We start from the raw sequence: 14,419 nt of genomic DNA on the forward strand, positions 1-14,419 counted from the left end.
TTAAAGGAAATTAGGCAACTCCTAAGTAGACAAGGCAAACAATTGTTGAGGCATGGTAAATAGCGTGACTGGGATGCAACGGACCAACACCAGTGGGCAGCCCAGGTTACCTGAGGTCTGCAAAACTGCCCTCTCACTCTAGAGCCTTCCAAGGAGACCCCCGCCCCAATAACCCTACTGGGCAGAAGGGAAAGGAAGGAAATAGGTGCCACGGGTGGCCCTCCAGAAGAGGATAGTTGTAATTATACGAAGGTCTGGTTTAAAGATGTCGCACACTGTTATGAAGACAAATAGTTCTTTGTTTTTCTTTTTTCCAGAAGCAAAACTTTGTAAGAAATAATGTTTTGATCTGTAGTACAGTATAGTACAGTATTTATTTTTTTTAAGAGTACAGTAATGTTATGTAATGTCAGTAGTTTTTGCTATAATCCTGTTCAATATTTTATTTACTACTTTACGAGTAACAGAGGTATAGGATACCGAGATATACTTTACTGTATGTAGAATGTTGTACAGTTCTTTCTAAATTAAATGTTAAAATATTTTTCACTTTTATTATTGCTATCAAATTTCAACAGGTGCATAAAACTGGTGCAGCTTACACATTTGAGCAACAGACAATACTTCTTAGCAGTTACTGTACACAAATTAATACTGTACAAGGTGTTCAGAAATGTTGGAAATTAAAATTTGACGGCACATTTTTTATTTATAAATCCGTGTAGTTTGATAGACATTGGAGAGGTTGAAGATGTTTGCTTTCACCAGCATATGTATATACTGTATTGTATGTACTGTACCAGTACAGTACAGTACTGGGTATACTGTATTATAATTTGCATTTTTCACATTCTAATTTGTACTAATATTTTTGTGCTTTGAATCAATATCACCAGGAGGGAAATGACAAGGAGAAGACACGGGATGAAATCACAGCTATGATCTCTCAACACATAAAGGCGATTAACCATATATATGCTAATGTCAAGTTCAATGGCAAGTACAAACACAGGAACATCAGATTTGAAGTCCAGAGAATCAAGGTAAGTACTGCACGATGTTGGCTAACATGTTTAAATAAGATTTTACATGTTGTATATTCATTGATGTATACACATCATTGTATATTGGTATTGTATAGTTAAGATAATTATGTAAGAATATGCTTGAAAAAAACAAATGCAATTATTTATAAGTAATAGTAATTTCATATTGTATTTATTTTTCTGCCCTAAACCTGCTACCATAGATTCTAATTTACATACCTTATGCCTCTAGGTTTTAACTTGTTCTTAACCTTGAGTCAGTGTTGCTGCACCTAACACGTTAAGTGAATACCCATTGACTTCAGACATATAGAAAAGATGAATGTTGAGATATGCTTGAGGATTACTCGAGTGATAAGATCTTACGCTTCAAGATCGTACATTCACGATCTTGAAGCATCATGTTAGCAGTATGTCATTTTCATAATTTGAGTTTTAATATCATAATGTGATGTGCACGTTTTGTTTCAGATTGACGATGATAAGCCATGTCGTACTAACTGGCAGGGTGAGACCAACAAATTTTGTAAAGCCAATGTAGATGTGAGTAATTTCCTGAACTTGCATTCCCAAAAGAAGCACGATGACTTCTGTCTGGCGTACGTGTTCACCTTCAGAGACTTCACTGGGGGTACACTGGGGTTGGCCTGGGTAGCATCACCTTCAGGTAATTTGTCATCGAGTTATGCTCTTTGTAAATTTACTAAAATAATAAATTTTGCTTCATGTTTGGTTTATTAAATAACTGCACAGCGGATTACAAACTCACCTGTTGTTAATTATGTGCTTTTTAACTTGCAGGTGCCTCTGGGGGCATATGTGAAAAGTACAAAACATACACAGAAAACTTGGGAGGGTTCCGTCACTCTGAAAAGCGGTCCTTAAATACTGGTATCATAACATTCCTCAACTATAATTCCAGAGTGCCACCCAAAGTCTCCCAGCTCACTTTAGCTCATGAAATTGGCCATAATTTTGGATCACCCCATGACTTCCCTGAAACCTGCAAACCAGGAGGACTGCAGGGAAACTTTATCATGTTCTCGTCAGCCACAAGTGGTGATCGCCTCAATAATGACAAGTTTTCTCCGTGTTCGGTTCGCAACATTTCCCTGGTGCTCGATGCTATTTCTGAAAAGAGAAGAACAAATTGCTTCACAGAAAATAATGGTGCCTTCTGTGGTAACAAGATTGTTGAAGAAGGAGAGGAGTGTGATTGTGGTTTCGATATGGATGAGTGTCAAGAAAAATGCTGCTATCCACTCAAAATATCTGCAGCTGACAAGTTGCAGAACCCTTCAGCCAAAGAGTGCACCCGTAAAAATAACACACTATGCAGGTAATTATCTTAATTTTTATTATAGTTAAAACTGTATTGCATATTCTATACTGAATTAAGTATACATATTTTAGCCCTTGTATACCCCTCAATACTTCCCTCCATCACTGGCCTTAAACATCAGTCGTGGTCAATGTGGCCACGACTTACACAGATGATGTGTAATGTCCGCTCCTCTGTAACGCTTGAACGTGTGCATTTACTGAATGCATCTTGTGAAGATTTAAAATTTATTATAAATAGACTCTAGTAAGAAATGAATAGAAATACTGTAGAGAAATTTACAGAAATGGTGGTGTACTGTACAGTTTAATATTCTATATACAGTACAACCTCAGTTTGATGAACTGTATTGGACCATCCCCAGGTCGTTGCAGTGAGGGGTTCATTGCAACCGGAGGTGCCTCCAGAATGCATTTCCTATGCCTTATAGGCTAATTTCATTTAGCAAAATTTTAATTTCAGCCTATACAGTAATATAATAACTACCAAATGAACACATCTGCAATCAAATTTAACATCATCTAGCTCATTTCTCATGTCCCCAGCCTCAAAACTCATTTTCAAAAGGTAGCAGTGCCATCTGAGTGAAAGAAAACTTTGCCAACTGAAAATGAAAACAAATCATAGAATTTAGTTTTAAATACCTGTATCCTCAATTGCTTTCTCAATGCCCCAACTATTTCTTGTAATGTTGCCTTCATCTATGAACTTGATCCCAATATCCTAAGCAAATCCACAAATTCCCCGCTTCAGGAAACACTTATTCATTGAATTGGGTGAGTAAATCGTACATAGGAAGTGTTCCAACATGAGATTTACCTAATCGAGTTTCCATTGTAATTTTAGTCAAAACGTAAATTATCTAGTTGGTGAGAGTTGCCTACTGAAAACAGAAATTTTTGTATATAATTTTTTGTTATCATAGTTTTCAACACTAATGCACAATGATTTTTGAAAGGTTTGAAATTTCCATCCCTTGAAAGTTGATTAAGCTTCTTATCTGGCTATCAGATGGTTATAGAGAAAATCAGGAATATTTAATAATAAAGAAGAGCTGGTTAAGTGTTCAGCTCTTTGAGTTGAGATTGTTTCTGCTGTTTAGCATATTATAGGATCAGATATCACATTGTAAGACTTTGTTAATTGTTAATTTGTTAATTGCATTAATAAGCTCCATAGGCCTGTTGGTCCTCAGAATGGAAACAAAGTGCTATAAAAGCATGCAATAGATAAGACATAAGAAGTGAGTGTGATACTTATTGACATTTCATGCAGTGTTATGTTTATTACTGGAAATCAACTGCCTAACATAACCTAACCCAGCCAGACTTGACCTAACTTTACCTAACTGAACTAAATATATCCTGACTTAGTCTGGACTCACTTAATGGTGTACGTTAGACCTGTTTTTTTTTTAAATTGGCAGTTTGCGACCATCAGTCAGTTCTCATATAGTGTACTCTGTACTCCATTCACTTGTATGGCTAAGGCAAAAGATCTTGTTCGAAGAATAAATCTTGTTCTTTCCATGAATATCCTGAGCAAAGTTGTTGTGCAGCGCACATATCTGGAACGTGTGATCTACAATGTGAGCCAACTATAATTGCAATTGCATCAGTCAAATTTTATTTGTCAGCCCTAGTGAAGGACCATGTTGTGACCGTGAAAGATGTACGTTTGTGCGGGATACCCAGTGCCATTCTGAAACAGACTGTGAGGAATCTGCTTATTGTGAAGGTGATAAAGCAACTTGTCCCCAACCTGTTCCAAAGGAAGAATATAAGGAATGTAATGAAGGCACAAAGGTAAGGTTTCAAACATTCTTCCCTAAGCCTAAATCATTTTCTTCAGCGAGCTTCTTTCAGTGATTTAGTACACACACTGATTCATGTTAGTTTATTGCTTGATTTAGGATTTTCTGTCATATACACTCATACCATTGCCCTTTCTCTTTTATGTTATTTATTCTGGACGACTCACACAAAGTTCTGTGTGGTTCTTGATGTGTACAGTACTGGCTATATTTTTAGATGGGAAGGCATCTGTTCAAAACACACAAAGTATAATTTGCTAATAATTTTACTAATTTTGATAGGAGTACATGTAAAATTTTAATTTGAGTAAATTTTGTTTAGATTTCAAATTATGTGATTTAGAGTGAGAATGGCAACATTAATAGTTACTAAAGTCAAACTAGTGAGAGTAAAACAATTAAAAACTGATTATTTGCAAATCATATATTTTATTTCATCCTATAGGTGTGCACCAAGGGCAAATGCAGCGGGTCAATATGCCTTGCTAAGGGAATGAAAGAATGTTTTCTTACATCTGACCGTGTGCATGATAAGAAAAAGCTATGCGAGATAGCCTGCCAGATTGGTAATGATAGCGCTTCTTGCAAGTCCACATCAGAGCTGAAGGAGGTGTTTGGTGGTGGACCTGTGTTTATGAGACCTGGAGCACCCTGCAATAACTTTCAGGTGAGTTCTAATGTTGCTTTATTAGAGTTGTTGCAAGTTATATATAACCTAAATGCAGCATCATCAACAAGGAATTATTCCTGGGGTACAGATTTAATCCCATCATGTGACCTTTCGTCGTGGTCCAGTCAATATTGCGTATGTCTGGGGTGTCCAGGGGCGTGAATTCAGTTCCATCGTATCGCCTCCATATTTTCTCATAGATGGGTCATGTTCTCGTGATTTCAAAGCTATTTCTTTGCACTGAGATCTTAAGGAATTTTATGTGAATATGTTGATTTTATTAATATTTGGGGAAATGGCATCCTATATTCACTCGGTATGAAACTTGACACCTTTAATGATTAGATTGAGGGGGTGAAAACACTGTATAGTTATGCTCTTTTTGTGGATGGGTTATATAAAGATTTTGTCATTTATAATGTTGAATAGCTTATTTTTTAGTAACTTTAATATATTTTTTTAGGGTTACTGTGATGTCTTCCAAAAATGCCGAGCAGTGGACGCAGAAGGACCACTAGCCCGCCTCAAGAACCTGCTCTTCAACCAGGACACCCTCAACAGTGTTGCAGAATGGATTACAGTAAGTCTCTGTGCAATTCATTTTTCTTTTTTTTTTGTAGGGGGAGCTTGTTTCAAATGCAAGATTGTTGTGGAAAATGTTGTTATTGGCCACATGATAATGCAGGCTTGAGCTTGATGTTAGGCAGTCACTGGTACTGCTTGCTGAGTCTATTGAGAGGAAGAGAGGAGTGAAGATCACAGTGGGAGAGGATTGAAGATCACAGTGGGAGAGGATTGAAGATCACAGTGGGAGAGGATTGAAGATCACAGTGGGAGAGGAGTGAAGATCACAGTGGGAGAGGAGTGAAGATCACAGTGGGAGAGGATTGAAGATCACAGTGGGAGAGGAGTGAAGATAACAGTGGGAGAGGAGTGAAGATCACAGTGGGAGAGGATTGAAGATCACAGTGGGAGAGGATTGAAGATCACAGTGGGAGAGGATTGAAGATCACAGTGGGAGAGGATTGAAGATCACAGTGGGAGAGGATTGAAGATCACAGTGGGAGAGGATTGAAGATCACAGTGGGAGAGGATTGAAGATCACAGTGGGAGAGGATTGAAGATCACAGTGGGAGAGGATTGAAGATCACAGTGGGAGAGGATTGAAGATCACAGTGGGAGAGGAGTGAAGATCACAGTGGGAGAGGAGTGAAGATCACAGTGGGAGAGGATTGAAGATCACAGTGGGAGAGGAGTGAAGATAACAGTGGGAGAGGAGTGAAGATCACAGTGGGAGAGGATTGAAGATCACAGTGGGAGAGGATTGAAGATCACAGTGGGAGAGGATTGAAGATCACAGTGGGAGAGGATTGAAGATCACAGTGGGAGAGGATTGAAGATCACAGTGGGAGAGGATTGAAGATCACAGTGGGAGAGGATTGAAGATCACAGTGGGAGAGGATTGAAGATCACAGTGGGAGAGGATTGAAGATCACAGTGGGAGAGGATTGAAGATCACAGTGGGAGAGGATTGAAGATCACAGTGGGAGAGGATTGAAGATCACAGTGGGAGAGGATTGAAGATCACAGTGGGAGAGGATTGAAGATCACAGTGGGAGAGGATTGAAGATCACAGTGGGAGAGGATTGAAGAGCACAGTGGGAGAGGATTGAAGATCACAGTGGGAGAGGATTGAAGATCACAGTGGGAGAGGATTGAAGAGCACAGTGGGAGAGGATTGAAGATCACAGTGGGAGAGGATTGAATGTCACAGTGGGAGAGGATTGAAGATCACAGTGGGAGAATACAGAGACAGAGAATACAGTTTTTATTTGAGAAGTGTAATTACCTAAGTGTGTAAGAATTAAGGAGTGTGCTATGCAGACGTTTGTTCCTCTCACCAAAGAAGGTTATAGGAAATTAATGCAGTATAACAAAGTTGGATTCGGTAAAAGTTAAGTAAAAGTTCAAAGTTGTTTTAAACATATTTTGTCAAGTACTGTACCTGGCAGTAAGCCTGTTCACTTTGGAACTGTAAGATTTTCCTCTATATTTACGGAAGTAATTAGGTGGTAGCTCTTTAACTAGTCGGAAGCCTTTGTGTTATATGTTCTGATATGTTAATACTGTAGTATCCAACATTAAGACCTTCTCATGTTTTTCATTCCCCAAACAACACCTGATTGCAATCAGTGTTTTCAAAACTTTTTTATACATAATCATTCTTTTTCAGCAATATTGGTATGCTGTACTGCTGCTTGGAGTTGGCTTTGTAGTGTTCATGGGAATTTTCATCAAATGCTGTGCAGTCCACACACCATCGAGCAATCCTCGCAAACCTCCTGCTCGCTCTATCACAGAAACCCTCAGAAGACCTGTGAACACACTTAGGAGAGTCAAAGTGAGTTGTTAATGTTATTTATTTTTGCTTTGTTCTTGATAATTTCATATTCATTTACTATTGTTAGAAATATTTCTTCTTATAGTGAAAAGAACAGGCACTGACATGTGTGAGGCCAAACAACGAATGGCTTGCATTGTTTAATGAACTGTATTTAACTATTTACCAATAGCGTCATCGACAAGGACCCAGTCCAAATGTTCCACCAGCAGCAGCGGCAGCAGCAGCAAGTCAGCATCATCACCACCACCATCACAACCAGGCAGGACCTTCGCACCACAGTAGAGGCGGTGAAAGAGAAGTGGAACGTCCAAAACCTCCAGGAGGTAAACGGACGAGTCGAGCATACAGTGATGATCCCCCCCCTCCGTATCCAGGAAACCCTAGACATTCTGTCAGTCCTGCGAACCCACCAAATTCTGCAACTCCAGCCAATCGTGCTGGCCCCACTCGGCATGGCTATGGGGAAGGCCGAGGACATTATAATAGACCCAAAGGTAAGTGTAAAAATATATACATGAGCTTGAATTCAGTTCGTTAGAAATGAGTACTGTATCTTTATACTCTATATATATTTTTATCAAAATTATTTCAACCACCCAAAACCATTAAGCATTTCAGTAGGTTAAATGCATTCAACCCAATTTAATCAAAGCACAATACAGGATATTGGTTTTGATTATGTGTTCACGTTAATGATGTTTTGCAGATAAATTGGTTTTGTATGGTTATTCAGTTATTTTTGGGGTTTTGCTTTTGTCTGAGAACATTGTTTTTGTGTGTGTTACTTGTGGTAGTGCATGGTACTGTACTATTATTTGTATCTTACAGTTTTTAATTAAATTATACACAGTCTAACTTTGCTTGAGTGGATTACAGTACTGTACTTAGAAAAAGACCTCTTCTGGCTCACTGAGAATTCTGGTTATAAGAGGATTTTTACCATTTTTCTCTTGCCAATTTTTATTATGGCAACAAATGACTAAATATATTGTAACACAGATATGGACAAAAAATATACAAACAATGTATTTTAATTACATATACTTCAGGCAAGCTGGAGGAAGAGAAGATACACATTTATGAAAATAAGTGCAATTTATTACTTGGACGTGACTAGGTTAGTCATTGTTCAGCTCTGTTAGCAGAATGCAGATGTAGAGTAGAGTAACATTACCAGACCACACACTAGAAGGTGATGGGACGACGACGTTTCGGTCCGTCCTGGACCATTCTCAAGTCGATTGTGAATCGACTTGAGAATGGTCCAGGACGGACCGAAACGTCGTCGTCCCTTCACCTTCTAGTGTGTGGTCTGGTCATCATACTTTAGCCATGTTATTGTGACTCATCGCCTGCGTAGAGTACAGTAACATTGTAGTAGAGAAAAAAAAACAGAAGCCCAGTACTCTGCTACTGCATAAACCACTTAAAAATAGCAACATCTAAAGTCTCGCGCTCTGTTTTCTTGAGCATTTTTCAATCTAAACCATTGCCACTAGTCTTCCACACTTGACATTGATTTTCTTACCAGAAACTTTACCAATACCATTCTCCATTGCCTGTTGTCTCACTGTCCAAGTTTACTCATTCTTCTCAGTCAGTCTAGCCTATTCTTTCATGTTAAGATACTGTAACTCCTCTTGTCCTACTTGATTTAGCTTAGCTTCTGCTGGCAGACATCTTTTCGACTCGCAAATTATTAAAAATCTGCCCAAAATTAGATCACACCATGCAGTCATAGATGAAAAGACACATTACAGAGACACGTCAGTTATGACACATCTACAACCACAACAGAAAAATGTTTGTCCATTTGCAAATTAGTTTGAGAACCCTCCAAGGTTTATGACTTGCCGTGATCCACTTGAGCAAAATTAGAGTGTATATTGTATCTTCAGTATAGAGGAGTAATGATGAAATTAATATATTCACAGAAACACCAAGTTGAGAGTAAACTTTATTAATGCTCTTTTGTCTTAGGGGCTCTTTAAGTTCTAAGGGAGATGCACAGGGCTACTGCTTATAAATGATGGTGAGGTGAAGATTATTTGATTGAAGACACATTTTCATAATTTTCACCTTATTTTCTTCTATATTATGGAGCCCTATGTGTCTGTTAGATATGATAATAAAATTCAGGTAAAACATAATTTTTGATATAGCCTACTCTCCACTTTTGTCATTTCTCCCCTGCATTGTCAGCCATCTGGGATTTATACAACTGATATAGCCAGCAGTTGATAAATTCTGTAGGTTATTTCTCTACTTGAAGTGCTAAGATTCTTCAGTAAAATCAAGTTTTTGCATAATTATAAAATGTTTCTTGGAAAATATTTTTCCGAATCATTGGATTGCTTGAGAGTTTCGTCTTTGTGATCTTTGTGGTGCATGCTTGTACAACCTGCTTCAGCTTCCTTGTCTCTATGATTGTAATCACATGGCACTGTGATTTGATAGCCTTTAACCAATGTTAAAATTTTGTCATGCATGAGGAAGGCTTAAGTTTGAAGTGTTATAAATCAGCCAGTCTGTCAAAAACATCTTTGAAGTAAGTCAACAGTGTTTCCTACTAATGCAGTCTCAAAATTGTTTTGTCAAAATCTAAATTTTGTCAAAATAATGTCTACACATTTAGTCATAAACCTTTGCATTTCAAGATGGGAAGGGGGAAAGGGAAGCATAATCATTGTAAGTAGCTTACACAAATATTTTTGCAAATACCCTTTAAATAGTTGTCTGAAAATGCCTTGGTAACAAAAATGTAAATACAGTATCACTATTTAATGTATTTAGTTGTAAAACATAAAAGTAGATTTGTTTTTATTACATAGTCACTGAGGGAGAGTATATGTAGCTTCATTCCCCACCACAAAGCCCACCTTTAGTACGTAATGGTTCCTTTCATTTCCTGTAAATAGCATCTGTTTTGATAATGGGAGTGAGGAATGGTAACTTTACCTTTTTGGATCTTCACAGTACAGTAAATGTTTGGGTATTAACCAGTAGCAGTCACTAGTATGGAAATAATATATTCTAATAGAACTATAGCAAGGTTTAAGATGTAAGGAATAAGGAATGCTTCATTTAAATGTTGCTAAATTCCTATCTACCTGTTGGTTCTGGGGATGAATGTCCATGTGGCCCGGTCTCTGACTAGGTCTCCTGGGGCCAGATTCACGAAGCAGTTACGCAAGTACTTACGAACCTGCACATCTTTTCTCAATCTTTGGCGGCTTTGTTTACAATTATTAAAGAGTTAATGAACTCTGAAGCACCAGGAGGCTATTTATACCAATAACAACAATTGATTGGGAAGTTTTCGTGCTTGTAAGCTGTTTAATAAATGTAACCAAAGCCGTCAAAGATTGAGGAAAGATGTACACGTTCGTAAGTACTTGCGTAACTGCTTCGTGAATCTGGCCCATGGCTAGTGGTCTGGCCAGCCTATAATCTGGTCTGGCCAGCCTATAATCAAATTTAAGTACAAATATTATGGAGGTCAAGGTTAAAGCTTCCATCTGGTATTTGTATCTAAATTAAGAAGGTGGCAAGTCCTTGGACTCGTACAATTTTGATGCATTTACACCAATGCTCTATTTACATTTTTTTCTAAAGCATGCTAGCATTAGAAGTTATTGGACATTTTTTTACTCAGAGCTAAAAAAAAAATGTCTCGGTATAGTTTCCATTAAGATAAAGACATTGCAGTTGTTTTGATATGTTTGTTTTATGCAGCTACACTTTATTATTTGGACTTCATCAGTAAGGTGCTTACTGACAGTAAGTACAGCAAGATACTGTCAGTAAAACTTACTGACAGAAAGTACAGCAAGATACTTACTGACAGTAAGTACAGCAAGTTACTTACTGACAGTAAGTACAGCAAGATACTTACTGACAGTAAGTACAGCAAGATACTTACTGACAGTAAGTACAGCAAGTTACTTACTGACAGTAAGTACAGCAAGATACTTACTGACAGTAAGTACAGCAAGATACTTACTGACAGTAAGTACAGCAAGATACTTACTGACAGTAAGTACAGCAAGATACTTACTGACAGTAAGTACAGCAAGATACTTACTGACAGGAAGTACAGCAAGATACTTACTGACAGTAAGTACAGCAAGATACTTACTGACAGTAAGTACAGCAAGATACTTACTGACAGTAAGTACAGCAAGATACTTACTGACAGTAAGTACAGCAAGATACTTACTGACAGGAAGTACAATAAGGTACTTAAAGTAAGGTCAAGCTCGATCAGTAAAGTTAAGCACCCTGATGCTCAGATGAAACTCTTGCAATGTACCTTACTTGCATTAATCCCTGTTTATGCACTCCAGAAGACCATCTCCTTTTTATCTGCATGATGTTATCTTATTTGTATTAATTCACTTATATGATTTTCATTTTTTTACTATTATAATATTTCAATAATTTTATATTGATATTTCTTGTATTCACAGCTGAGTATTGTATAAATTTGTTCTCAGCACCGAACAGCTGAGTATTGTACCAATTTGTTCTCAGCACCGAACTTTAGTTCTCGGCTAAACAGGATTCAGCAAATAAGATCATTTACACACACACCCACACTTATAATTTAATTCTTATAGTACAAGTGGATAAAGATAAATCACGATTGTTGGTATTGGGGGACTTCAACTTTAAAACAATAGACTGGGAGGCCTATGAAGCAAGTACAGAGGACATTTTGACAGGTAGATTTGTAAACCTCATTTTGGAGACATTCATGTGTCAACACGTCAAGCAGGCCACAAGAATGAGGGAAGAGAATGTTCTGTCAGTACCGGATCTAATATTCACCAGGAAGGAAGAAGAGATGTTTGACATCCAGTGCCTTCATCTCTTGGGCAAGAGTGATCATGTCCTGTTGGACATTAAATATGCTTCGAGATATAATCTAGAAGACAGTGGGGACAATGAAACAGTTGTTAAACTCGATTTCAGGAGAGGACATTATGGGGAACTTGGAAAATGTTTTAACGAGTGTAACTGGACAGAGTTGTTGCTAGGAAAGGAAGTAAATGAGATATATGCCAAATTTTGAGAAATATACGATGACGCCACACAAACATTCGTACCAAAACAGAGATGCAGGACCAGAAAACAGGGTTGGTTCAACAGAAATTGCACGAGGGCCAGAAACGAAAAGACACAAAAATGGAATCAATATAGGATGAGGCCAAACCCCCAAACATTCCAGCGATATAAAGATGCGAGAAACAACTACACGACAATGAGGAGAGAGGCAGAAAAAAACTTTGAAAAAGGGATAGGGGACAAATGTAAAATGGAACCAGGCCTATTCTTTAAATTCAGAAACAACAAATTGCAGGTAAAGGATAATATTCAGAGATTGAAAATGGGAAACAGATTCACTGAAAATGAAAATGAAATGTGTGAAACATTAAACAAAAGTTCCAAAGTGTGTTTGTACAATATGAAATCTTCAGGGAACCAGACAAAATAAGAATTCCAGACAATAACATAGAGCACATAGAGGTGTCTAGAGACAAAGTGGGAAAAAAAGGCTCAAGGAGCTAAATAAGAACAAAACAGTTGGCCCAGATGGAGTTTCACCATGGGCTCTGAGAGAATATGCACTCGAACTCAGCATTCCACTTCAACTGATTTTTCAGGCATCCCTGTGTACAGGAGTCTTAGCAAATGTATGGAAAAAGGCTAACATAGTTCCAATCTACAAAAGTGGCGGCCGGAAAATCTCAATTATAGACCTGTTTCATTGACAAGTGTAATAGTCAAAATATTGGAAAAATAATTAAAATTAAATGGGTAGAACACCTGGAGAAAGACTATTTAATATCAGACAGTCAGCATGGTTTTCAATCTGGAAGATCCTGTGTAATGAATTTACTCAGATTCTATGATTGAGCGACAGAGGTTTTACAGGAAAGAGATGGTTGGGTTGACTGCATCTATCTCGACCTTAAAAAGGCTTTCGACAGAGTTCCATGTAAGAGATTGTTCTGGAAACGGAATGTACTGGAAGGGTGACAGGTTAGCTTCTAACATGGATGAAAAATTTCTAACTGATAGAAAAATGAGAGCAATGTATTGGACTGAATAAATGTCACAAGTGGAGTATAGCAGGCTCAGTTTTTGCACCGGTAATGTTCATTGTCTACATAAACGATCTACAGATGGAAATACAGAATTATATGAACATGTTTGCTGATGATGCTAAGATAATAGGGAAGATAAGAAACTTAGATGATTGTCATGCCCTTCAAGAAGACCTGGACAAAATAAGTATATGGAGCACCACTTGGCAAATGAAATTTAATGTAAATAAATGCCGTGTCATGGAATGTGGAATAGGAGAACATAGACCCCACACAACCTATAAATTATGTGAGAAATCTTTATAGAATTCTAATAAAAAAGAGATCTAGGGGTGATTGCCCAATAGGCTCAGGAACCTGTACACCAGTTGAGTGACAGTTGAGAGGCGGAACCAAGGAGCCGAAGCTCAACCTTCGCAAGCACAACTAGGTGAGTACTAGGCGAGTACACACACCCACAAACTGTTCATGACTTTTGTGAGACTAAAATTGGAATATGCAGCAGTTGTATGGTGACCAAATTTCAAGAAGCACATAAACTGGAGAAAGTGCAGTGAAATGCTACAAAATGGCTTATGGAACTGGAAAACAAGAGTTACGAGGAGAGTCTAAAGTCATTAAACATGCCAAAACTAGAAAATAGAAGCAAAAGAGGTGATATGATCACCACATACGAAAGTTTTTTTTTGCAAACAGCATGGTAGACGGTTGGAACAAGTGAAGTGAGGTGGTGGTGGAGGCCAAAACTGTTAGTAGTTTCAAAGTGTTACATGACAAAGAGTGCTGGGAAGATGGGACACCACGAGCGTAGCTCTCATCTTGTAACTACACTTAGATAATTACAACAATACCACAATAACTCCTACCACAACACAATACAAATCACAAACAATGTTTGCTCACCAAACCTGACACTATACAGTACATATATAAAAATCTGTGAATAGTGTATAGAATTTTAAGAGGAACTATGACAGTACGAAAATTATGACAGATTCAATTAATTAAGTGTTTACTCAATTTTACTTCCACGT

At 37.8% G+C, this 14,419-nt stretch overlaps 1 protein-coding gene across 4 annotated transcripts in view; it reads left to right on the forward strand.

Annotated features, from left to right (window-relative positions):
- Positions 1–14,419, forward strand: part of kuz (zinc-dependent metalloprotease kuz) — a 183,903-nt gene that overhangs the window by 159,002 nt on the left and 10,482 nt on the right. For 2 of the 4 annotated variants that reach the window (XM_045756130.2, XM_045756131.2), the window contains exons 5-12: positions 897–1,043; positions 1,518–1,713; positions 1,848–2,385; positions 4,025–4,193; positions 4,647–4,868; positions 5,335–5,451; positions 7,105–7,272; positions 7,445–7,769. In XM_045756130.2, coding sequence (XP_045612086.1) covers positions 897–1,043; positions 1,518–1,713; positions 1,848–2,385; positions 4,025–4,193; positions 4,647–4,868; positions 5,335–5,451; positions 7,105–7,272; positions 7,445–7,769 — 1,882 coding nt within the window. The remainder of the gene's footprint in view (positions 1–896; positions 1,044–1,517; positions 1,714–1,847; positions 2,386–4,024; positions 4,194–4,646; positions 4,869–5,334; positions 5,452–7,104; positions 7,273–7,444; positions 7,770–14,419) is intronic. The other 2 variants (XM_045756133.2, XM_045756132.2) reach the window with 1 other exon arrangement.

The sequence above is a fragment of the Procambarus clarkii genome, chromosome 60 (genome assembly GCF_040958095.1).
Source record: "Procambarus clarkii isolate CNS0578487 chromosome 60, FALCON_Pclarkii_2.0, whole genome shotgun sequence".
In the NCBI taxonomy this organism is placed as follows: Eukaryota; Metazoa; Arthropoda; class Malacostraca; order Decapoda; family Cambaridae; genus Procambarus; species Procambarus clarkii.